The sequence below is a fragment of the Lagopus muta genome, chromosome 14 (assembly GCF_023343835.1).
Source record: "Lagopus muta isolate bLagMut1 chromosome 14, bLagMut1 primary, whole genome shotgun sequence".
NCBI lineage: Eukaryota > Metazoa > Chordata > Aves > Galliformes > Phasianidae > Lagopus > Lagopus muta.
This window is the reverse complement of record NC_064446.1, coordinates 13,139,482-13,162,796: the sequence shown is the minus strand read 5'-3', so window position 1 is coordinate 13,162,796 and position 23,315 is coordinate 13,139,482. Positions and strand designations below refer to the sequence as shown.

At 50.4% G+C, this 23,315-nt stretch overlaps 3 protein-coding genes and 1 long non-coding RNA gene across 6 annotated transcripts in view; 1 reads left to right on the top strand and 3 right to left on the bottom strand.

The window, feature by feature from the left end:
- Positions 1-10,584, bottom strand: part of MGAT4B (alpha-1,3-mannosyl-glycoprotein 4-beta-N-acetylglucosaminyltransferase B) — a 36,554-nt gene extending 25,970 nt beyond the window's left edge. The window contains exon 1 of the mRNA XM_048960555.1: positions 10,400-10,584. Within this exon, the coding sequence (XP_048816512.1) occupies positions 10,400-10,496 (97 nt within the window). The 5' untranslated portion in view covers positions 10,497-10,584. The remainder of the gene's footprint in view (positions 1-10,399) is intronic.
- A 184-nt stretch (positions 10,585-10,768) lies between these two features.
- On the bottom strand, positions 10,769-12,912 carry LOC125700254 (uncharacterized). Its single transcript, XR_007379824.1, has 3 exons — positions 12,802-12,912; positions 12,599-12,707; positions 10,769-11,844 (listed from the first exon to the last, which is right to left on the bottom strand). It is a non-coding gene; the product is annotated as an uncharacterized LOC125700254 (long non-coding RNA).
- A 2,042-nt stretch (positions 12,913-14,954) lies between these two features.
- Positions 14,955-19,365, top strand: SQSTM1 (sequestosome 1). 3 transcript variants are annotated; one of them, XM_048960754.1, is made up of 8 exons: positions 14,955-15,222; positions 15,360-15,455; positions 16,220-16,449; positions 16,544-16,700; positions 17,147-17,236; positions 17,758-18,002; positions 18,254-18,335; positions 19,070-19,365. In XM_048960754.1, the coding sequence occupies exons 1-8, from the start codon at positions 15,045-15,047 to the stop codon at positions 19,225-19,227; spliced, it is 1,236 nt and encodes a 411-aa protein (XP_048816711.1). In that variant the 5' UTR covers positions 14,955-15,044; the 3' UTR covers positions 19,228-19,365. The 3 variants fall into 3 exon arrangements, with proteins under 3 accessions (XP_048816711.1, XP_048816709.1, XP_048816710.1); XM_048960752.1 differs by having other exon boundaries at positions 18,254-18,461; XM_048960753.1 differs by lacking the exon at positions 17,147-17,236 and having other exon boundaries at positions 18,254-18,461.
- Positions 19,366-19,468: 103 nt separating this feature from the next.
- LOC125700295 (MRN complex interacting protein) lies at positions 19,469-23,181 on the bottom strand. Its single transcript, XM_048960755.1, has 7 exons — positions 23,095-23,181; positions 22,968-23,027; positions 22,701-22,798; positions 21,854-21,923; positions 21,414-21,550; positions 21,066-21,153; positions 19,469-20,568 (listed from the first exon to the last, which is right to left on the bottom strand). The coding sequence occupies exons 1-7, from the start codon at positions 23,152-23,154 to the stop codon at positions 20,002-20,004; spliced, it is 1,080 nt and encodes a 359-aa protein (XP_048816712.1). The 5' UTR covers positions 23,155-23,181; the 3' UTR covers positions 19,469-20,001.
- Positions 23,182-23,315: the final 134 nt, after the last annotated feature.

Below are 23,315 nucleotides of genomic sequence, written 5' to 3'. Positions count from 1 at the left end.
CTGGGAGCAGCTGGTGCCCAGTGTCCAACTGAAAGCTCCAATTAACAGATTTCTTGCACTGGGGGCTTAATGAAGATAACGTGCATGGATTTACTGAAGCCTGATGCAGGAGTTCATTCCCTTCTCCGGCAAAGCCATCAACAGACTCGCTCTTCTCTGTCCTTCTGGCTATGTCCAAAAATAGGATTTCTGGTCCAATTCAAGGATTTTCCACCTCCTCCGGAGACTCCCAAACCACTGCCCAATTTGGCTAAATGAGAATGGGAGATTAGGAAGAAGGACATAAGCTTTCTTCTCTTAGAAAAACTTGGCCAGAAAACAAAGGAGAAAGCAACTTTAGCCTGCCTCCACTACCTCCACTGCCTAACTCCAAGGTTACATAAAATCATTGATTTAAATGCACACCTCACAAACAGAGAGCAGAATCCTCAATGGGTGATCTTTAACCTCTATAGGAAAATGTATCCCTTTACCCTAAGCCAGCAAGTTAGCTGTCTGCTTTTACGCCTAACCATAACTGGGATGTGTGATTCCTTAAGCAGAGGATGCTGGTTGCACACGGCCAAAACCCCCATCCATTTCCTAGAGGCCGCAGAGTCACAGCTGAATGATCTCAGCACTCATTTCCAACCTTAACAATTCTGTAGTTCCGTGCAAACCTCTTTTCAGCCACAGACTCAAAAACCTGTGCAAGGACTTCACCCCAAACAGCTCTCCAAAGGGTCCGTGCCTCCATAAGAGCTCACGGCAACGCATCGGAGAGAGGAGCTGAAAGCAGAGCTGCACATAAATATCACCCTGAGATACCCAACTTCAGTACAATCACATGCACACATCCATTACTGGAGCACTTCAGGAACACTGCTAATAGAAGACAAATGCATAAGCAAAGGAGAGCTTCAACTAAGAAAGCTTTTGCCATTCCTGGGAGCCACTTCACAGAAAGCCGTTATTCCTAGACACCGAGGCTGGTTTTTATTCCAGCATCACGTCCCAGCAACTGCACAGGTACAAGAGGACTGTGCAGATCACAGCTCACAAACTGCTGCAAAGAGCAGGATCTGTGTGTTGCTTGCTCACCACTGAGCAGTTACACACACCTTAATTCCATCCTCAAACACAACTGGGGCCATGGCAGATGTTCTCCACAGTGTGGACACCATCTGGAAGAGAGTTCAATCCGTTTGACCACAACAGCGAGAATCACAGAATTGTAGGGGTTGGAAGGGATCTCCAGAGATCACTGAGTCCAACCCCCCCGCCAAAGCAGGTTCCCTACACCAGGTCTCACAGGTAGGTGTCCAGGTGGGTCTTGAACATCTCCCGAGAAGGAGACTCCACAAAGCTCAGTACTGGCAGAACGGAGGGAGCAGCCAACAGCTGAGCAGGCCCAGCACCCGAATCCCAACCCATCACCAGGATCCCTCTGTTAACTTCTAAATAGAACTGCATTATTTTAACAAGGTTCCTCCAGATGCACACGGATGAAACTGAGAGGAGAACACATCTCTTGTTATTACGCTTCACCAAAAGGAGAGGGCATGCCCCACTGCCAAAGTGCTCTCCTTCCCTTTCGTCACCCGGATTTCTCCTGTTGCTGAGCAGCCAGAAGGGGATCGTTATTTCACCGGCTGCAATCAAAACTGTGCATAACACAGGATCCAGTTACAATCGTACACCTACGTGGTTGCCCATCCTGAAGAGCCCTGAGAGGCTTTTAACGAGCTGCCTGCGTGCAGCCCGTCACTCTGTCTCCTGGAGAAGTGGGCTCAGGAGTGACAGCTGTTTAAACAGCGCTCGTGTGGTGGAATAGTTGAAGGGAGAAAGAAGTACTAAAAATAATTGAAACTGCAGCACAGAACGTAGGCAGGGCAGGGGCAGAAAGGACAACCCAGAGGAAGCTGGCAGTAAGAGATGTGATAAAGACTGCTGGAAGCCAAACCAAACAGGAATCCGCACTTCTACGCCATGCACAGCAAACGGCAGCTCCCCGCCTGCCTGTCTGCAGGCCAAATTGCCCCTCCTGCTGCACAGCTCTGCAGTGAGCAGATCCAGGTGGGACTCCAGCATCAGCACAGCACTGAGGGAGACTTCAGTGATGCCTTTACTGATGAGCGAGTAATGAGACAGTGAGTGAGTGGTTCACTGAACAGGCTTGTGGTAGTAGTAAGAACCGGGTAAAATGCCCTTTGAGACTCCTGTGCAATCCAAGGGCATGCAGAAGAGCTGTACTCAGAGGTAAGATGGGAATCTCACCTTACACTGCCATCAGCTGACTTTTAGAGTTGTCTCGGCAGACTCCTCTTGCAGAATGCCAGTGGTGTGGGATACAGCCTGTGCAGGCACAACTGCTACAAGCCAGCCCATCTCCTACAGCCACAGGGCCAGAACTGGGAGCAGGAACCTCAGCATTAAGCCTCCTGGGGGAGCAATTTAGCTTACGAGCTTCTGCTCAAGCAGAACATAACCAAGAAGAGACCATCCTTCTTGTTCCTCTGAGCCCTTCTGCACTTCCAAAAGCCACCAGACCCTAATTGCACTGCCATACTGATGCAAAAAGATGGGAAAGTTCATGACTGAAGGTCTTCCTGTCCCAGGACACTAGTAGCTGGTCCAAACGCACCCAAATGTCACGGCTGCTGTCAACATAAAGCTCTTTCTTTCTCTTTCTGCCATCCTCTGCTTCATCCATGGGGCATCCATTAGGTTCAGGCACAACGGGAGCAAAGAGCCAGCAACAAGAGCCTCATTAACTGACTGCAGCCGGATTTGTTTTGGAGCACAGCGCATTGCCTATGCTGCAAGGCAGAGCTCTTGCTGGGGGAAAAAACAGATCCAATTTAAGGATGTCCTGCATGCTGTAATGTTGTAAGCAGCTCCACAGTTAGATTTAGAACAACAGCATTACCAGCTGAAAGAAGGGGGAAAAAAAAACACCAAACAACAGGAACTCTCCCTAAATCAGCAGAACAAATGAAAAAAGCAAAGGGATGAAGAAAGCTTCAAATCTGCCCTGGATAGAATGTGTGTCACTGCTTCAAGCTGCTGTAGGGAGGGGAAAAAAGGGAAACAGGATAGCAGAGAGCAGAAATGAGATTTATTAGGACCAGCCAGGTAGATAAAAGACAGCCGAACACCAAGCAATGATGTCTTTGTTTTGGGATGAGCTGGCTTCTGAAAACGTCTGGTCAGCTTTAGCATTTTGTACACATGAAATGAGTGTCCACAAGAGTACTCTCCTGAAACGACAGGACTTAATGCAGCTGAGATAATTATCTAGATCCTTCTTTATCCCATTAGTGGTTTTCATTCGCGTCCTGGAACACCATAAGCGGATTGTTCAAGAATTATTTGCCATCCGCTGCTTCAATCCCGATCGGAATTATCTTTATACCTCGGTACGAAGAAAAGAGATTACCTCCCTGCCAGGGCTTGCTGCAGTGCCCTCTTTTCTGAGGCTCTTTTTATCATTTTGCTCTGCGAGGTAATGAAAAGAATCAGAAAACAATTGTCATGGACACGATTTTGCCTCTTCCCAATGCGTGCATGGGGACAAAGCTGAGCCCAGTGTGGTCATCCAACGATACACAACGGGATCCAAACTGCTCCCGGCTCCCCTTTGCATCACGATTCACTAATAAAAGAATGAAGACAACACTGTTAAAAGCAATTAGCCAAATCACGGTGTGCAACAGAACGAAGTGGGATTTGCTGCAACGAGAGGTCCCAGGGGCGGGTGCTAAATGCCACGGCTCCCTGGCAATGCGAGTCAGTGCACAGCTCAGATGGAGGCAGAGCCAGAGGAACTCCAACAGCCTGCACGACCCTTGCTTCCAGGCCTAAAACAACAAGAACTGCCCTCCCAGCTGTGCTGGCTGCTGCCAGGCTTGGTGCTGGTAGAGGAACAGCATTTGCTGCCCAGTGCAGCCAGGAGCAGTGAGGAGATCCCTGGATGAGACAAAAGCTGTCTTCCCTCTGGTAGAAACAGAAGGAAGTACGTATGCAGATCCAATAGGAATAAGAATGCTTTGTGTTGTTGTGTTTTGTTTTGTTTTTTTTTTTTTAAACAAGCATGCTTTACGGCTTTGTAATGAGATCTGTAGGAGAGTCATCCTTATAAACAAGTTATTAAAAGAGGGAGGAGGGACGCAATAATAGCAGGTGCCAATTACTCAGCTCCCAGCAGAGACTTTCCAATTTCTCACCTTCCCCCAAAGCAAGATGCGCTTTGCAGCACATTTGCTTGCGAGAACAACACCCCTGCAGAGCACCACAAAGGAGAGATGCATTGCTGCTGCACCGGGCAGCTGCTTCCCACCAACCCACACCGGAGGAGGGACTGCCATGGCATCGTGTTATCTGGCCAAGACTGGAGCAGCACAAAGTAAATAAACCTCAACCATCTTTATATTTGACTACAGCCTGACCGCTCCTCCTGCCAACAGGAAAAGCACACTGATAGGCTCACTGTGCCTGCCAGGTTTGCCTCTCTGCAAATATCTGCTCCGTTTCAGGAACAAAACCTCAGTAACGATTCTGTTATTTTAAGGCAGCAGCTCAGGCTCCAGCAGTAAATGTGAGCAGTAAATGTTCACATTGCAATCGGAGCCGCGGAGATCCCATCCTCCGAGGCAGCACACCCCAGTAATGATTAATATTGCAAATGTAATCCAATCCTTTCAAATGATTATTTCCAAAATCAGCAAATAATTACCGAGGCCTTTGGCAATCAATACTCAAGATAAATAGACAATTAAATTGCAAAGAGAAACAGAAGAAAGTAGTTAATATTTGCCAAAGACGTGCCAAATGCACTTTTTCATGGTAACCAAATACTTCCAGTCAACAGATATTTTAGTTCACTGGAGAGGCATTTTCAGAAAGTAATAAATTAATCTAATAAAACCGACAGACAGGGTGGAACCAGACGTTAATGAAACACAAACTGATCTATATGGAGCCAGCCCACAGTCCATGTCCCAGTTATGCACAAATGCCATTCTGGTCGCTTATCTCCTCCCTCGTCACAGCCTTCCAGCTCAGGGAAAAGCCACGTTTCATTGGTCTTCACCAGAATGATGGCACAAGGAAGAATTTCAGCCATCAAACCAAGAAATCTGCATGCAGCATGAATTTGAGTTTCCACTTCTTACGTTTTTGTTTTTTTTAAATACCTCTCCATCCCCAACATCAGCAAATGAACCAGCTTTGAAACACAGCACTTCGTTCTCCTTTGTTCAGGCTGCTTGGTAGGAAACATTTCTTCTCTGAAAGAGCAGAGATGCAGTCGCACAGCTGCCCAGGGAGGTGGGGGGTCACCATCCCTCCAGGTGTTTGAGCACTGTGGAGATGTGGCACTGAGGGACGTGGTTATGGGCACGGTAGGATGGGTAGGGGTTGGACTTGGGGATCTTAGGGGTCTTTTCCACCCTTTATGATTCTATGATTAACCTCAGGCTCCATCTAGGAGGTGTGAGATAAGCTCCCTCATTGTTCCTCAAGGCCCCAAGTATTCTCTCAGATCAGAAAGGTTCAGCTCAGCCATGACATTAAAACATTCCCTCTGCTTTTACTATTTTTCTACCTACAGTTTGCTGTGCCCAGCCCCACAACCACTCTCAGTGAACCATCCAAAGAAGTGAAGTGCTGGTGTACCATGAATCTGTGGGACCAGCCAGCTCCATGGAGTTGATGAAGCCACAGTGTTAGGTAAGCATCTGGGAAAGGTCCTTGAATGGTAGATAAGTCAAATGAGACAAGTTTAAGAGGGAAAGTGACATAGAATAAGTAAGTCCATCCTGGTCATTTTCTACAAAATCAAAGGAAGAAGGAAGAGAGGAAATTGAGGGAAATGGAAGACAAAGGGGGAAAAGATATCAAAGACAGCTCCAAAGAAAGAGCAATGAGACATGGCACCAAAAAGGCATCGTTAAAACAGGAAAGGCAAGATCAAAAGCACAACATCAGAGTCTGGGCATTCACAGGAGGGAGAGGAGGACACCACACTGCTTTTGCCAGCATTAACTGAATAATTCATTCCTTGGGCACTTTTCTAAGGGTGCTGTCAACCCTGAGAGAGCCTAACCCTACCCAAGCCCACTCATCCACCAGGCACCCAACACAGGCAAGTTCTTGCTTATGTGGGGACAAGCAGTGGGAATGCTGCGTGTTTCTTGCTTACAGAAAGCTCTCGCCATCACTGGGAGAGAAGAAAAACTACCTCATATCCTTCAGGGTATATCCATGCCATAAAGAACCAGTCGGTCCAAAAACTCCTGGTGAGGCAGCAGGCAGTGGCACTGGTACCAGTGCAGTGATCTTCCCCAGGTTAGTATCAATTCACTGCAGCTAACCCTAAACCACAAGTGTGACAGTTGTGGATAAAAGCAAATGGACAATGCAGCTCAACTAACATGAGGAAAAAAATAATGTGACTCAAGAGGGATACAAGCACTCGGAAAAGCAGCCAATGCTACAGAGAAAGGAGAAAGATGGTTTAAAACAGAGACCTGCCCTTCTTGGGTTGTCTTGCAAAGCGAGAGAAGGATGAAGTGAGCTGTTCTACCACAAACAAAACAAAGGTCATCGCTGAATAAAAAGTCTCTACACCTCAATTACAATAAGAAAAGCAGGAAAACACATTTCCCTCTGTCAAAGACAACAATCCTCTCCCCAAGCCAGGAAGCTATTAAGCAGATGCTCGATCAGCAATCCCTCAAAAGCCTCTCCTTCTAGCAGTATGAACCTTCCAGCCCCAGCTAAAGCCCTTCCTTTATTTTAATAGTTTTCATAATCCCTTAATTTGGCAGCGACTTCTGCCTGCATGCACTGAGCCCTGCTGACCTCACCGGCTTCCTCTTGGGAAAAAACAAGAGGCCAACCAGAACCAGCATGGGAACAGTTGCATCCTTCAGGTGAGGAGGGAAGTTTTTTCCCCATGCACTGGGATGCTCCATGCCATCTATCCCAGGGCATCCCAGCCTCATGCCCCAGGGACCCCTAAACCCAAAATCAAAGAGAGCCGCATGACACATCCCAGGGCTCGGGTGTGTTTGTTGTTCACCACCACTTGGAATTCAGGAGTTGCAAATCTCAGCGAGGGTTCACTGGGGCCAACAGTGGGCCAATGGTTGGTAGGCTGGCTGCTGCAGGAGTGAGTTCACATCCATCCAAGATTTGAGAGGAACGGGTAAGATGTGGCTCTGGGGGACACGGCTTAGTGAGCAGTCAATGGTTGGACTTGGCGATCTTTGTGGTCTTTTCCAACCTCAATGATTCCAACAGCCGTGGGAAGGTTTTCTGCCTTTCTGCCCCCAAATGGGTTTCAGCTCTGCCCTTCACCTCAGCTCTTCCATCCTGCTCAGTGGAAGCAGCGTTTTGTGGATTTCTCCATGGCTTTCACCAAAAATGGTTCTCTTGGTTTCTGTGTGCAGGGGGAACCAACACCAGCACTGTGCCCACTGCACTCGTACCAGAGATGATCAGGCGGAGCAGCTTTGCCCAGTTTATCACTAAAGCAATTTCTTCATAATTCAGCAGGCTTCAAAGGTTTCCGGAGATGAGTGGCAGTTTCACTTAAACTAGCAAGCTGTAGATGGGCTTTACCTTAAACACTAAGTGAATAATCAATGAACATTCAGGATATAAGCACAAATCAATGATTTCTTCCAGATGAATCAAAGGGAATCGCAAAGCAGAAATGGTTTTGTTCTGCAAGAGAAGTAAACCACAGGCCATGCTCGGTATAACCAGAGGTGTGCACCAACCCGTTCTGCTTCTGTCCTTCCCAGCAGCAGAGGAACACCCATAAGGGCACACAGAGTGAGAGCCCAGTGTGAACACCCAACAATAAATTGCCAAGGGATGTAAGCAGAAATGCAGTTGGCTTCAGGCAACGAAAGCTTTATTTTGATAAATGCACTTCAACAGATTGCATGGTGCCACTCATTGTCGGGATGAATTTGGTCAAACCATAAGCAAGATAATCTTGCACATGCTGCTGCACTCCGTGCATCAGCCACAGCTGCTGGTGAGCACTGCAATGACCCAGCAGGGGCTCTCAGAAACACTCCTGCACATCCTTGTTATTTGTTGTGCATTTTAATGACAGATTTCCAACCTCTGCAGCTCCTTTGCAGAGCCCCCATCTGCACCCCCTCAGCCTCCGCAGGTTGGTACATGTGTCACATATATGTGTCACATACACTGTGGATGTCACACACAGGGACAGCCCCAGCCCTGAGCAGGGACAGGACCTGCAAAGTGCTGCCCTGCACCTCCAACAGGAGCTGCAGAACTCTGGGTGCAGGAGCAAGGAACAGAACGGACAGGAAGCCCTGCCACATCCAAACTGTCCTTATCAAAGGAGGAAACCCACCAACCCGCTAGCATCTCACTGGAACTTGTTCTCATCCCTTCTGTTGCTCATCTGCAGGCAGGAAAACTGCTGGGTGCTGCTCCCAAGGGCTGCCAGCCTGCAACATCATGCACCACAAGGAGGGCATCACAGCCCCTGTGCTACCTGCAGTGGGTAAGCAAACCCTGAGCAGCTGTGTGAGAGCGACTGTGGAGCTGGTCAGACCTGTTTGAACGTCTTTCACTTAATTGTTTTGTCCTCCCAACAAAGAGCAGGTGACAGAGGCAAGCAGGCTCTGCGATGCTTTCTGTGTTTTATCATCCATGTGCTCCCCATTTGTGCAGAGCAGTGTCACCAGAGCTGTCCCCAGGTCGTGGCAGGGGACAGCAATGCTGCAGTGAGTGATGGACACAGCCTGCCCCGAGGAGCCAGGGCATGGGGATAGGAGGATCTGGGATATTACAGATTAATCAGCTTAACTTCAATGATGTATTTAGACAGCGATGAGGACTGAGCACAAGAAACCCTTCTTTACCACAACCAAATCACTGCAAACGCATCATATTTCTGTGGCAGGGTGTGACATCCCATAATAGAGCTGGGATGCAGGAGATGGACCCGGCTGCTGCAAGATGTCCCACTGCAGGCACAAATGGGTGTGAATGGGGTTTGCCAATAAAGCAAGGAGTGGGAGGACCTGACTGAGGAACGGTCCAGGGAAGCCCAGACTGGGACTCCCATCCATGAGCTGCTTGTTGGGACACAAAACGCACTGATGGCATTCGAAGGCCACCCCCAGCTGAGGGGGTGCCAGCACAAGAGCAGCATTTGGAACAATCCTGACCCCCTGCACTCATCTGTTAAAACAAGGAAGACGTGGTTCAGCGATGTAATGGGATTTGGTGAGAACAATGAACCAGGTGAGGAACGGAAAGCAGGAAAAGTTCTGGAGAAGCACAGCTAAAGGGCAGATGGGACCAAAAACCATTAAACGTGCATCATCTGTAGCAAAAGTACAAAGCAACAAAAGTACACAGTGAGAAAGATAAGACCCACAGCGAGCTCTGCTCTCTGAGCACAGCAGTGCCTCAGCCCTGTGCTGGGTGTCAGCTCAACATGACAGCCCTGAGGGGAGCAGCGGAGCGACCACAGACCGAAGAGCTCCTGTAGTGAGGGAAGGAACCGCCCTGCGTGTACCCCAAGAAGGGAAACAGAGCAATATTTCTGCTTAGATCGTATGAAAAATCTGCTGGTAGGGCTGTTAAATGTCAAACTCTGTCTGGGGAGCTCAGGTATCTCTGTCATCATAGGTTATTAGGAATCAGTAGGATAAACATCAGGCAGGAAGGATACGTATGCCCCGATTCTACGTAGGGGCTGGGATGGACTGCATGACCTCCGAGGGCTGACAACGGTCCCAGGACAGCCACACCGGCTGCAAACACACCGTGCCGGCACACAACCCGCGCTACCTGTAACCTGTTGTAACCACCGCTGTTCATCAGCAACCGGTGCCAGACGGAATCAGGGCTGCGAGCCCTACCAGAAGGACACAGAGGGGCTTCCCCTGGGGTCACGCCCCGTATTTCTGCTGCAGGATCAGCAGAGGCTGCAGCTCCCAGCTGTGGACAGGGGACCGTCCCAAACCCGGCACCCAGCTCAGCACCACGCAGAAGCACAGGGAGGGGCTGCTCACAGAGCCCCAGCACGGCAGCGGGGCGCTCGGCTCCCCATCCTTCTGGTCCCTCATCGCCCTGAAGCCACGGGGCCCCCATCTCTCCATAGGGATTGAAACCCAGTAGGATTTAAAGCCGGCACAGGTTCTCCCCTCGAGCATCGCAGCCGGCAGCGCCCAGCAGCCCCGGCTCACCCCCAGCCCGCAGCGCAGCACCGCGGACCCCCAGCGCGGCCCCCGCGGACGCTATGGGACCTCAGCGCGGCGCGTCAGGATGCCGCCAGCCGGGACCCCGGGTCCCCAGGATCCACCCACAGGATCTCCGCGGACCCCACCGGATCGCCCCGCGGCCCGGAGCCGCCCCTTACCTTTGTGCCCGCCGAAGGCTCCGTACCACGAGAGCGAGAGCAAGGCGCAGAGGCAGCCGAGCAGCAGCGTGAGCGCCGTGCCGCTGCGGAGCCTCATCGCCTCCTCTCCGCCGGCGGCGGCCGCATGGCCCGAACGCGGCGCGGCCTCGGCGGCCCCGGGGGCCCCGGAGTGCGCGGAGCGGGGCGCGGCGCCCGCCCGCCCGCATGCAGGGACCGCGCCGCGCCGCGCCGGGCGGGCGGGGCGGGGCATGGAGGGGCGGGGCCGGGAGGGGCGCGGGCGGAGAGCGCCCCCATGTGGGGGAATGCGGTATGGCAGCTGCGATGGAGTGCGTGCGTGCACGTGTGTGTACGTGTATACACACCTCTGTGTGCGTGCACGTGTGTGTGTGTACATGTGTGTGCACGTGTATATGCATCTCTGTGTGCGTGCATGTGTGTGTGTACGTGTATATACATCTTTGTGTGTGTGCATGTGTGTGTGTACGTGTATACACACCTCTGTGTGTGTGCACGTGTGTGTGTGTACATGTGTGTGCACGTGTATATGCATCTCTGTGTGTGTGCATGTGTGTGTGTGTACGTGTATATACATCTGTGTGTGTGTGTACGTGTGTATGCATCTCTGTGTGTGTGCGTGTGTGTACATGTATATACATCTCTGTGTGTGTGCACGTGTGTGTGTGTACCTATGCACTCATGTACACGTGGTTTGCATATACAATGGCAGCTACCTCTATACTCAGTTTATGCACATAGCTGCACACGTGTATGTGTGTGTGCACACATAAATCCTGACATAGAAATGCATGCATGCAAAGGTGCCCGCACAGGTCTGTGTGGATGTGTGCATGTGAAAGTGAGTGCAGGGGTACATATCCCTACATGCACCTGTCTGTCTCTCTATATACAGGTGTGCACTGTGTACACATATCTTTGTGCATAGTGCAGTGGGTGCAGAAACACCCTGCACAGAGTCCACCTTCAGCTGCTGGGCAGGACAGAAGAAATCAGATATAAATGTTAGTTAGCTTGTTCTTTAGTTCATCAGTCTTCTGCTGATGGGCTCAGCTTCATTTCCTTGTGAGCTGCACAGTGAGGCTGGGCTGAAAAGGCAGTGCACTGTGGGCTCCCAGAGCTGCAGCACCGCTGCATTACAGCAGCCATACACACGGGGTGGCAATTAGGCAGCCCTGCATCCCTTCCCCATTTTGGGCAATGAATCACTTTTTGAAACCTTGATGTGCACTGCAGGAACTGCAGTTAATGGGGGAACCCCTCCAGAGAGCTGCGGGTGGGAGCAGTGCTGAGCCCTATGACCATTGTGGAGTTCAGGGCAATACCAGGATGTGTTCTGCTGCACCAGAATCATCAGAATCAGAATCAGATGCTGACGGACTGTTTCCAGATGTGCAAAATGCTCCCACCGCTTGGGATATGCGATGCACCTGCAGTGGGAAAGAAAAACAATAATTTCTCCAAGACGATCAATTAGACTCCTTTCAAAGGATAGGGCTTAATCTAATTTCTCTGTTGTATTTTGTTTTCATAAAAGGCTGAAGAAATAAATGAGCTTCCCCACACCACGGCATGATAAAACCTTGGGCTTTCATTGGAAAAATAAGAGCGCAACTTTTGGCCCCTGTGACATTTGTATTGGTGGCAAAGTTTACCTTGACTCCTAAAGGCCCTCCCTGCCCCCACCTCAGTTTTGGCTTTATTTTGTCATTCCTTTTTTTTTTTTTTTTATTAAGCAAAGTTTGAATTGTGAACTGCAAACACTCAAAGACCCAAACAGCAAACAGAGCCCGGTGACCTTCGTCCCGTCGGTGCTGGCAGCACTGAGCACACTGCAGGAGCTTGGTTTGCACACTGTGAGCAGCCCACAGTTAAGGCCATGACAGAAATTAGGAGAAATGCGTGTTAGGACCAGATTTAGAATGCAGTGCAGATTGATAGCTGATTTTGTCTGGTTCTCTGAAGAGTCGTTCACCCCCAGCTTGACTCTGGCCCAGCTGCTCTGCATCAGCACAGTGCTATTTCATCAGCAACAAAGTGACCTCATTGCCAGGCGCCCATAGGCTGCCGCATTCAGACATTATTGCCTTCAGGTTCTCATTCGGGGCAAAAGTCACAAATCACATTCTGAACACAGCACTCGCTCCAGGTAAGGAATGTAGGTTGAAAAAAGTGCCATCTCACCTGTGCAAGCACAGAGCTCTGGTGTCCTCTCACGGCATAGATGCATGCTGACTCCATGCTTGCCATCTGCACCTTCTTCCTGTCTTTGCTCAGTGCCTGCTCTTCCTCCCTTAAAAAGAAGTGTTGTGTTACACCAGTGACGAATGGTTCTGATCCTATGTAAACACCACCAGGTTCAGAGCTCAGCTTCAGGAAAACCAGACCTCAAAATGAGACAGCAAAAAGACAGCTTGGCTTCCCCTTCTGCCCACACAGTTTTCCTAAGCAACGTTTCTGAACATGATCCTACCACCAAAACAGAGATGTATTTCTGTATCAATGCATGTACACCTACCTACTGATGTGCGCATATATATGTGTGAGCATGTATTTGTGACACCCTGGAAGCAGGCTGGATGCAAGGTGTTTTTTGTTATTTGTTATGTTATGCATTGTTAATCATGATGGTGATTGGACACCAGGAGCTGCCTCAGGGCTGGGTGGGAGCCCTGGTGAGGCTGAAGGAGGCATGGAGGAGGGCAGGCAGCCCTTCTGCAGGGCCGGAGGAGGAAGCAGTCATGGGGCAGGGTGAGTCATCAGCATCTGACCTCGCACATCCGGAGGATCCCTCTCCAGAAGCCTCTGGAAAGCACCAGCACCTGCTCTCTGCAGCTCTGCACAGGGCAAACCCTCCCCCCCCGCCCAGGTGCAGGGTGGTGGGGCGGTGGCTTGGATAATGATTCCCTCTGGAGAACTGCCAGCAGCTCTGTTGTGGTTTGTGAGCACGGGAGCTGAATCCCAGCGGGGCTTTGCTGTGACAGTGCAGAGCTTGGGCAGAAGGAGCACTTTTGACGATTGGGCCTTTGGAGCAGCAATCTCAGCAAATATTTTTAAACGCTTTCCAGCAGAAGGTGGGTGGAGGGAGGAAGCAGAGCTGCAGGGGTGCTGAATGCTCTTTTCTGAGCCCTTCCTCTGCAACTTGGAATCATGAAACTGGAGCAGTTTTATTCCCGTCTGCTTTGCTGTCCTGCTCCGTGCATCTGGGGAGCTGCTCGTAAGCCGGGGTTGCCAAGGGGTTTTTTGAGCAAGGGTTGTTCTGATGGAGCATGATTCCTAAAGAATGGCAAGAAAACATTCAGTGCTGTCAAATGAATGCCAAGCTTGGGTTAATATAGGCTCAAGTTAACATGAGCTCAAGCCAAATCTCAGGCTGCAGAGCTGTGTGCAGGTGGGGTTTGGTGGGGAGACATCCTTCATCTGTCCAGCTGTGGGATGAGAGGATGCAGGGAGTGCCGTGGGAATACATGGGAGCACAGCAGGGCCCCAGCCATGGGGAAACACCAGTCAGGGCCTGGAGAAGGAAATCCCCACCTCAAGGAGGAGGAGGGAACGCTGAGTCACCCCATCCCATGACCATGAGCTGAGCTCACCACAGCCCGGCCGAGGCCTTGTTTTCTTTGTGTTTTGAGAAAGTGAGTGATGTCACAGCCAGAGGGCCCAGTGTGACTCAGCAGGCAGCACAGAGATGGGACGTTCCCCATGTTTAGTGGATTGAAGTTCACATGGAGGAGCACAAGGATTCCTGGTGTTGATGCCCAGGCCGTGGCTCACATCAAGCTTTCCCTTGTCACCTCATGCTGCATGAGTGCTGCTTTCCAGAAGAGCGCTGCGATCTCAAAACTGACTCACGTGGGCCAAGGACAGACCCGCGTGGCAGGCCGCGTTTTGGCGCATGGAAACCAACGCTTACCCTGTGCTTGGCTGCAAAGGGCACTGCATCACAGCACAGGTTCTACAGTTTTATCATCTCAGCCCAAGCTGGGCAGCCGGGCCACGGGCTGGAGGAAATCAGTGCTACACAACCAACATACAAGGGCTGCTCCAAAAGTAATGCCTCCTGTTTGGTGGCAGGATGGCAGCAGAGGTTGAAGAAGTGGTGCTCACTGACATTCACCAATGCCTGCTGAGTGTTTGTGGAGATGAGTGAGTGGCTGTGAGCACAGCATGGCGGTGGGTGGTGCATTTCAGCAGTGCTGACAGTGACAGCAGTCACCTCCAGCAGGACAGGATTTTATGAGAGCAGCATGCAGGCTCTTGTTCATCACTGGTGAAAACGCATAGCATTGTGGTGGTGACAACATTTTGTAGCTGAGAACTTGCTCTATCGAATAGTGTCATCGGGCTCTCTGTAGCTGCTGTAGCTCCCACGGAGAAAAATAGGAGGCATTACTTTCGGGGCGAATAACGTCTCTCTATTTACACTCCCCCGGCAGCGCAGGCCGCGGGCGCCGCCAGGCCAAAGGGGCGTGGCCTGCGGGAGGGGGCGTGGCCAAACCCCGCTCCGCCCAGCCCGCAGCGCGGCGCTATAAGACACGGGCGCACAGCACCCCGCCCGCCCCGCGTCGCCCGCCCCGCAGCGCCTATCGCAGCCTCGCGTCCCGCCGGCAATTCCTGCTGCGCCACAGCCATGGCGGCGCTGACGGTGAAAGCCTACCTGCTGGGCAAGGAAGATGCGACCCGCGAGATCCGCCGCTTCTCCCTGATGCCGCCCGTCCGCTATCAGGCCGTCCACGACCGCGTCGCCGAGCTCTTCCAGGGGCTGCTGCGGGCCGGGCCGCCGCCCGCGTTCCGCATGCACTATAAGGGTGAGCGCGGCGGGGGGCTCCCCCCGCGGGTCGGGGCCGTCGGGAGCCCCTTGGCCGGGAGGTGGGGCGGGCCTGGCGGCGCGGTGTCCCTCTGCTCCGTGGGCCGAGCGCCTGACGGGGTCCTCTGCCCTACCCAGATGAAGACGGGGACCTGATCGCGTTCTCTACCGACGAGGAGCTGGATATGGCCATGCCTTATGTGCAGGACGGGGTCTTCCGCGTGTACATCAGAGGTAACGCCCCGCAGCCCTGGTGGCACCGAGTGCTTTGGCTCGATGTGCTGCTGGCTGGGCTCCGAGACTGGGAAAATCCCCGTCCTGTCCCTCATCTTCACACCACAGCTCAGAGGGGAGGTTAAATGAAGGGCAGGGTAATGACAGGGCATAAACCCACCCTGCCCAGGGCTTCTTCCTGGCTCCAGGGGCTCGGTTGGCACAGTGAGAGCTGCTGTGTTTGGGCTGGTCCTATGAATCCCCTGCTGTACTACCAGCAGGTGCTGTGACATGCTAAGGGGCCCAAAATCCAGCTTATTCCTAAGCACATTGTTCCTCAGTCCCTTCTGTTCACTTGGATACCTGCAAAGCTTTACGTGCAGTCCATGCAGCGAGTCATGTAAGCCACTCTTCTTGTCTCAGTTCTCATCTGCTGTGTCTCCTGGCACTGCTGAGCCCTCTCAAGAAGTGTTCCATTCTCACAGCACTTCACAAAGTAGGACAACACACCAAGCAGGGTGGTGCAGCACTAATCTAAAACAATGCAGAGTGCTAGGGGTGAGGCATGCTGTTTGAGGCGCAGGTATGCTTGTAACACCCCTTTGCACTTGGTCAGTGTTCTCATGTGCCCTCAGCTTGTGTTTGGCAGCCAGTGTAAAAATAAACTGACCTAGTAAGTCAATACTGCTGTGACAAGGGCTGTTTGTGTTTCCTTCTCCTCTGCCCGATTTCCAGCCTTTAAATAGTAGCCTCGTTCTTGATGCAAAGTTCCCTTTCCTTAATAGAGAAAAAGGAGTGCAGGCGTGAACATCGCTCGCAGTGCAGCCAGGAGCCTCCCCGTGACATGGTGCACCCCAACGTCATCTGCGACGGCTGCGAGGGGCCGGTGGTGGGTGCTCGCTTCAAGTGCACCGTCTGCCCTGACTACGACCTGTGCAGCACCTGCGAGGGGAAAGGCATCCACAAGGAGCACAACATGGTGATGTTTCAGAGCCCGCTGCTGAATCCGTTTGAGGTGAGCAAAACTTAGGGAGCGGAACCAACGAATGGGATGCTACCCAGATGTAAGCTTTAAGTTTCACTTGCCCCACAAACATCACCTTTTGCAGTGGCTTCCCAGAGGGCGCTGGCTCCGTAAGATGCGGCACGGCGTTCCGCCCTTCCCCTGGATGCACTGCTGGGGGTATCCTGGACCTGCAGCTCCATGCCAGAACTCGGAACAAGCCCAAGCCAGTGCTGCTGCCTCCAGTCCACCCGCTGCTGGAGGTAAGAGGAGGTGGTCTGGTAAAGGAGAGCAGTGCTGGAGGAGCAGAGTAGCTGGGACTTCACAGCACAGTGTGGAATCTGGGTGCGAAAAGAGACATGGGAACTAATCTAATTTGTGTGAAATAATTAGCCCCTTTCAGGATGCTTCACTTCTGGTGTGTCTTGTGGCCATGTAATACATGAGTCTACAGAGGGATTATTTGGAACCAGACCAAGCAGAGCTATTAGGTCAAGCATGTCACTGCTCTGCTCTTAGACGTGCCTTTCAGCATGGCTGATGAGCCTTAACAGTGCTAATGCCACTGGTCTGTTCTAGAGGTGGTTTTGGTCTCTCTGCTGCCTCTGTGCTGTGCAGATGAGTGACACAAAACGAGCACCAAGAATTCCTGGGGATGTGCTCTTTCCCTGTGGGCTGCTATGTGTACTAACACAAATTATTCTTCTAGAAGCTTCTACTAACAGCCAGCCCCAGGACCCCAATGTCACCTTCTTAAAGAACGTTGGGGAGAGTGTGGCAGCTTTTCTGAGCCCCCTGGGTAAGTGGCTTACAGTGTGTCATCCCCATCCCTGAGACTGGCTTTGCTCCCACCAGGAGCAGCAGCCAGCTGTTGTGGTTGGGACCAGAACCACTTTGTGCTACTAAGCCTCAAAGCCTTAAATTATTGTGTACTAAAATTGTTTGGGTGTAGGCCATCCACTCAGTACCTTTTCAGAGTCCTTTGTAAGGAGCTGAGGAAGGGATTAATTATATAACCCCAAGTCACCAATGACTTAAAATCACGTTACAGTGATATTTTGCTTAGGCAGGCATACTTCAGTTCTGCCTTGACCCTCTAAACATATGGCCTGTCTATTTAGTGGAGAATGACTAATTGGTGCATCAAAGCCTACTAAAAGAACACTTCACAAACTTGAATTCATACATATTATATGGAAAACTGTAGGATTACAGTTTTATCATGCTGCAGCATTCAGTCCAGGATTAATGTGTACTTTTTCTTAGAACTGTGCTTTCAGAAAATCTAACATTTTTTCTTGGTCTCAAATGTGTCCCTAGGTATTGAAGTTGATATCGATGTGGAACATGGAGGACAGAGAAGCAAAGTGACTCCTGCTCCTCCTAATCAAGAGAGTAACAATGCTGAGTCAAGCAGCAGTACTCTTAACCAGAACAGCCAGACCAAACCATACTGGAATAGCACAGATTCTGCTACGGTAGTAAGCAATGTTGCAGAGCAGATACAAGATATGGTGATAGATCCTGTGCCCACACAGATGGAAGATGGCAGCCTCCAGTCCCAGGTACAAGAAACACTGCACTGATTTAATATGGTTGTGAGGCTTTACTGGAGAGAAAGTAATTGGTATGTGTTGTGAGACTGATGAGTCAGTTGTCAGCAGATAGATAATATATGGCACCTTTGCTTTACTGGTTTACAGCAAAGGTGGGACTTGTTGTGAAGGTAATTCTTCCCATTAAAAGCAGATAGTAAGAGCATGCATCCTACCTGGAAAGCACTGCAGCACCTGGACCTCCTTTCTTTCCATTTCAGGAACACAGCGAGTCAAGCAGTTCATCAGGGGGTGATGAGGACTGGACCCACTTATCTTCCAAAGAAGTGGATCCTTCCACAGGTGAACTGCAGTCTCTACAAATGCCAGAGACAGATGATCCCAGATCCCTAGATGTAGCTCAGGAAGCTCCCCAGGCAGGACCTACAGGGCTGAGAGAGGCTGCACTCTACCCACATCTCCCACCAGGTACGAGAATGCGTGCAGGTTTCATGTGGGTGAAAGTTGCTCTCAGTTATTGCCAGCTTGCCCAGTATAAGCAAACCTGCTTAGAAACCAAGCTCACATATGGACAAGTTAAATTGTAACTTGTGCTCGGGCAACACTCTGCATGCTGTTAGGAACAGGCATGTTCTCTGCTTGAACGGGGGCAGCAAGTCTTAAACTGGTACTAACATGCCATTTGAGCAGCATGAAAAAGGTGGCCTCCTAAACAGTGTCCTTGCTGTGTACTCTTTGAGAGCCTTTTAATGCAGGCTGTAGACAGTACATCCTGTGACTTAAGAGGCTTCTCTGGCAAGAGCTAGTTAGAAGTATGCCAGGTCACTTAACTGAAACCCCCAGCACTGATGCGTACAGCAAGGACAGACAGATCTAACTCAGCTGTTTCCTTAGCAGTTACATATGCTGTACCTCAAAATGTCTGCCTCATAGGATACACAGGAGTGTCTTCCAGTGCTTGTCAGCTATGCCAGATCTGCTAGGATTAGTGCCAGCCTACCATGTGATACCACAGCCTTGTCTGGTTTGCTATTAATGTGAAGCATTTTAACTTCAAACTATCATTCTCTTAACAGAAGCAGACCCTCGCTTGATTGAATCCCTGTCCCAGATGCTCTCTATGGGCTTCTCTGATGAGGGTGGATGGCTCACTCGACTCCTGCAGACAAAGAACTGTGACATCGGGGCAGCACTAGATGCCATCCAGTATTTCAAGCAGCCTCCTAACTTGTAGTAGTCCGTGTAACAAAAACTAGTTTCCTTCTAACTGAAAGAAAATAACGTGATACAGTTAACTCTAGAAATGCATCTTCTGTTAAAGGTTTCTGTTTCATGTTCCTAAGTGCTTGTAGTGTGGAGGAAGAAATAAATAATACTGCCACTCTTTCACTGGTGATGAGTTTGTGGGCATTTAATTATCGTAACTGTTCTACTCTGTTAACTGGAACTTGATTATAAGATAGAAGGTCCAGGCCAAGAGCATGTGATTGCCATGTCAGGTGACTCCGAGTATAACAGACAGCCCAGCACTGTGGCAGTCTATTTCTTGCCCATAACTTGGGCTTTGAGCAGACTCTTAGGGCTGTTCATTTGTGAAGGGAAATCAAATGCTTGGCTCTGAAGCCTGCACAGTAGCTTTGAAAGAAAGAGTTGCTATGGGTGATGTAAACAAAGAGCTAGAACAAGGAAAAAGAGCTGCAGTTTACAGTGGGGAATTCATCACAGAACTTAACTGTACCAGTCAGATATCCTTAAAGCCTTGGATGCACCTCTGCTCCCTCCCTCCTTCCATTCTCACTTCTAATACGCTTGCTAGGCACCACTGTGCAAATGTAGCACTTCTTGGATCAGTCTTTCCCAACAGAACACAGCTAGATAGCCTTTAAGCAACTTCTTTAATAGTGCTCCTAAAGCTACCTTCACTTCAAAATCTTGCTTCAGTGCACAGTATACAAGCCAACCACACAACAGACAGACAGAAAAGCAATGGTGAAGATACCCAAGTTTCTCAGAAATCATCATTGAAGTCATCACCTGTGCAGAAGAGGTGTTCACAAGAAGTGGTGTGAGGTGTGGGCCTCACAAGGCTGGGTGCAGGTCTGCTACCAGCGCTGCAGTCACCAGCTGCAGCCCATAGCACCTGACTTGGAGCTTCTTTGGCCAATGCATCATTCTCACCTGAGCAACTGGTGCTGGCCTGCATGCTGCCAGGCAGTTTTAAGGCAAGTTGCTCGGTGTTAGCTACGCACTTCTTAGATTCAAAATCTGTACCTAGAGGTAGAGCACTTTGAACCTGCTCCAAATGTGTAGTGGCCTCACTTACAGCAGCGGTGCTGTGTGGTCCCAACCTTCCACTGCCATCCTGTGGTGACAAGGTGGCCATAACAGCATTTTCACTACGGTTGTTAGAACAGGAGAGGTACTTTTCCCACTTGGAGGGTTTGGTACAAGCAGCTGGGGGTTGGTTGTTCTGTTGTGGCACTGTGGACTCAAAGACAGTTGGCACTACACCACTGTCTGCAGAAACAGCATCTCCATCATCTCCATCAGGCACTGCTGTTGAACATTTCTTGTGCTGTAACAAGAGAAAGAAAGAGCTTGGTTGGAAATGCAGCATGTGTACCAAGAAACAGGCAAAGAAAGAGCACTCTTGTCCTTTAAATACACTTAAGTTTTCACCAGCAATCTGAAGCAGAGCTGGATCTATGAACCCTGGGCTGTGAAGACTCAAGGCAACTTAACTAGCAGGGCAGATAATTACAGTAACCCCATAGCTGTGTCTTATGCAAGGCGTTGATGCTCAACAACAGCAAAACAGAACTGACAACAGTTGCACTGATGGAGGAATCTGGCCAAACCACTTTTACCTTATATCAGATGGCATTTGCTTATACCTGACTAAAACCCTGCAGAGAGAAAGTCACAATACAATTTGCTGCTTCTCCCCGTTCATTCAATATTAGAGCAGAGGAAGACATTTAAAACTTCAAAGTTACAATGACATGAAAGGAACCAGGAGAACACTGTTTTGCTTTAGTCTTCTACAGCTAAAAATACTCAAGAGGTTCTAACCTTTTTGGCTTGATAGGTAAACTGGAAAGCACCATCTTCCTCCGAGTTCTCCTGAACATCACCGTAGAGGAAACTCTCCTGCTTTTTCCTGATCAAAAGAACCACACAGAAAGGTGCCTGGTTAACTCCACTGTGATTTTTATCACAAACAAGTCACCATAAATGCTCATGAAAAGCAAACTCCTAGCAACAGAAGTCAAGCCACGCTGTTTATTACAGCCTGTACTTTGTTCAGCTATAATAAAATATCTCCCACAACCCTTTAACTAATGATCATCACTTAAAGGTAGGAATTACAAAAAAAGTTCTTTCTGTTGTCATCTGAAATGCCAGCCTGTATCACTGTACCTTCGTTCTTCCACAGCATTCTTCCTCTGAGAACAGAACTGTTGCCTTTCTGTACTTCCTTCCTCTTCCTCCTCTTCTTGATCTTCACTGCCCTTGTCCAGATACTTACTCCAGCGACTCACTTCTGTCCTTCCCCCCTACAACATCAGAGAATTACTGTAAACAGCAAAATACAAGGTTCTCAACCCTGGCCTTGTCACATTTGTGCTGAATGCCTCCTGTGACAAGTCACTTTAGGACATGTTCCTCTATCTTGTTCCCAGGTTCAGCATCCGGGTAGAGCAGAAAGTTTCTGTTTGCATCACATTCTACATCTCTCCTGCAGCCTGTATATACACACTATCATCTCAGCTGTGTTAATATAAAGGGATCACTGGTTTCACTTTGATTCCCCGGGTCAGCATGGCTACGTATTTATTCCAGCTTTGTAGGTGTCTCACCTGCTGCACCGAATTGTTCTCATGAAGGACTGCTGCATTTCTGTTGTCGTTTTCACATTCTTCTCTGTGCCTGAAACAGATGTTTAAATTGGAGTTCCTAATCCAGTGTGCAAATCGACTGTTTATACTGTATTGGAGGTTTGTCTGCTTTCCTCCCATACAAATAGAGTAATGATTCTGATCGAAAGCCACTAGCCATGAACTGACAATTTTTAATTGATCGTAATTAGGGATAGAACAGCGTATCTTTTGGGATGACAGCTTAAAACCACTGATTATGCCCTAAGCAAGCAGGGAAACAGGGAATTTATTTCATAATGTTTGTGAACAGCAACTTTTTTTTTTTCATAAAGTGAACAAACACTGAGTTTTCTTCCCAAAACTTAACCCTGGAGCACTGCATTACACAACAAAGTTATCTAACTGCCTCTGATTCATCTCTGAAAATAACCCTGAGTGCAGAGGAAGCTCTACAAGTTCAAGCTCAGTTCACAATTAGGCAATTAATAAACAGACTGGGGTGAAATAAACAGGAAAGCCTCACTAAGATTTTCCAGCCCAGGAGGAGTTACACCCAAATGTTTGCACTAATGCATTTCTGTCAATAAAAGAGATTAACCAAACAAATCAAAACTCTGCTCCACATATTTTAACAGGCAAAGGCCTAACCAACACAATAACGATCTTATCTGAAAGAAGCCCTCGTTCAAAGCAGCATGCCAGGACGCTAAATCCAGCGGTGTGTAACCGAGAGGTGGGTGACACGGATGGCACACGTTTGGGCTTTACCACAGGGCAGAACCGCGCTCAGCAGGGAAAGCAGCCCAACAGCCCTACGAGCCCCTACCGAGCCGTACGGGCAGCGGCCTCCTCCGCCTCACCCTGCAGCAAGTTCAGCTTCTGGACGTGCAGCCTGCAGTCCCGGCCGGAGCCCTGCCCGTAGACCTGCAGAAGTAACACAGCGGCAGGGAGCGCCCAGCAGGGAACAAACAGCACGAAGTGACGCCGCGCCTCAGCGCGCCGAGCCACACAGCGCCCCCAACACCACTCGGCGCCCCCAACACCACTCGGCGCCCCCAACACCACAGGCTGCTCGGCCCTTCCGGCCCCTCACCTTCTGCAGGGCCTGCCGCTGCCCGCACACGCAGCAGCTCCACTTCCGGCTCCGCTTGGCCTAGGAAGAGCAGGGGGAGTCAGATGCGGCCCGCAGCGCGCTCCCGGCCCATCGGCCCGCACCCCACCTGCTGCGCCTGGAAGCGGCGGCACGAACAGCACCGCAGCACCCAACAGGGCGCCGCCATCCCCCCCTCGCCATGGCAACTCGCGCCTTCCGCTCACGTGACCCCGCTCCCAGCCAATCCCCCGGCCTCGCCTTCTAAGCCCCACCCCCAGCCGCTATGCCCCGCCCCCGCGGCTGTGCATCGCAGCGATGGCGGGGGGCTGATCTGCGTGCCGCCTTCCG

What these genes read in the sequence shown, in the direction of transcription:
- SQSTM1 (XM_048960752.1), top strand. Translation starts at nt 15,045, where the DNA reads ATGGCGGCGCTGACGGTGAAAGCCTACCTGCTGGGCAAGGAAGATGCG. An exon ending in CTTCCGCGTGTACATCAGAG is followed by an intron (nt 15,456 to 16,219) that starts GTAACGCCCCGC and finishes TTTCCTTAATAG; the next exon opens with AGAAAAAGGAGTGCAGGCGT. An exon ending in CGCTGCTGAATCCGTTTGAG is followed by an intron (nt 16,450 to 16,543) that starts GTGAGCAAAACT and finishes CACCTTTTGCAG; the next exon opens with TGGCTTCCCAGAGGGCGCTG.
- LOC125700295 (XM_048960755.1), bottom strand. Translation starts at nt 23,154, where the DNA reads ATGGCGGCGCCCTGTTGGGTGCTGCGGTGCTGTTCGTGCCGCCGCTTC. An exon ending in GCCGCTGCCCGTACGGCTCG is followed by an intron (nt 21,924 to 22,700) that starts GTAGGGGCTCGT and finishes CATCTGTTTCAG; the next exon opens with GCACAGAGAAGAATGTGAAA. An exon ending in AATGCTGTGGAAGAACGAAG is followed by an intron (nt 21,154 to 21,413) that starts GTACAGTGATAC and finishes TCTTTTGATCAG; the next exon opens with GAAAAAGCAGGAGAGTTTCC.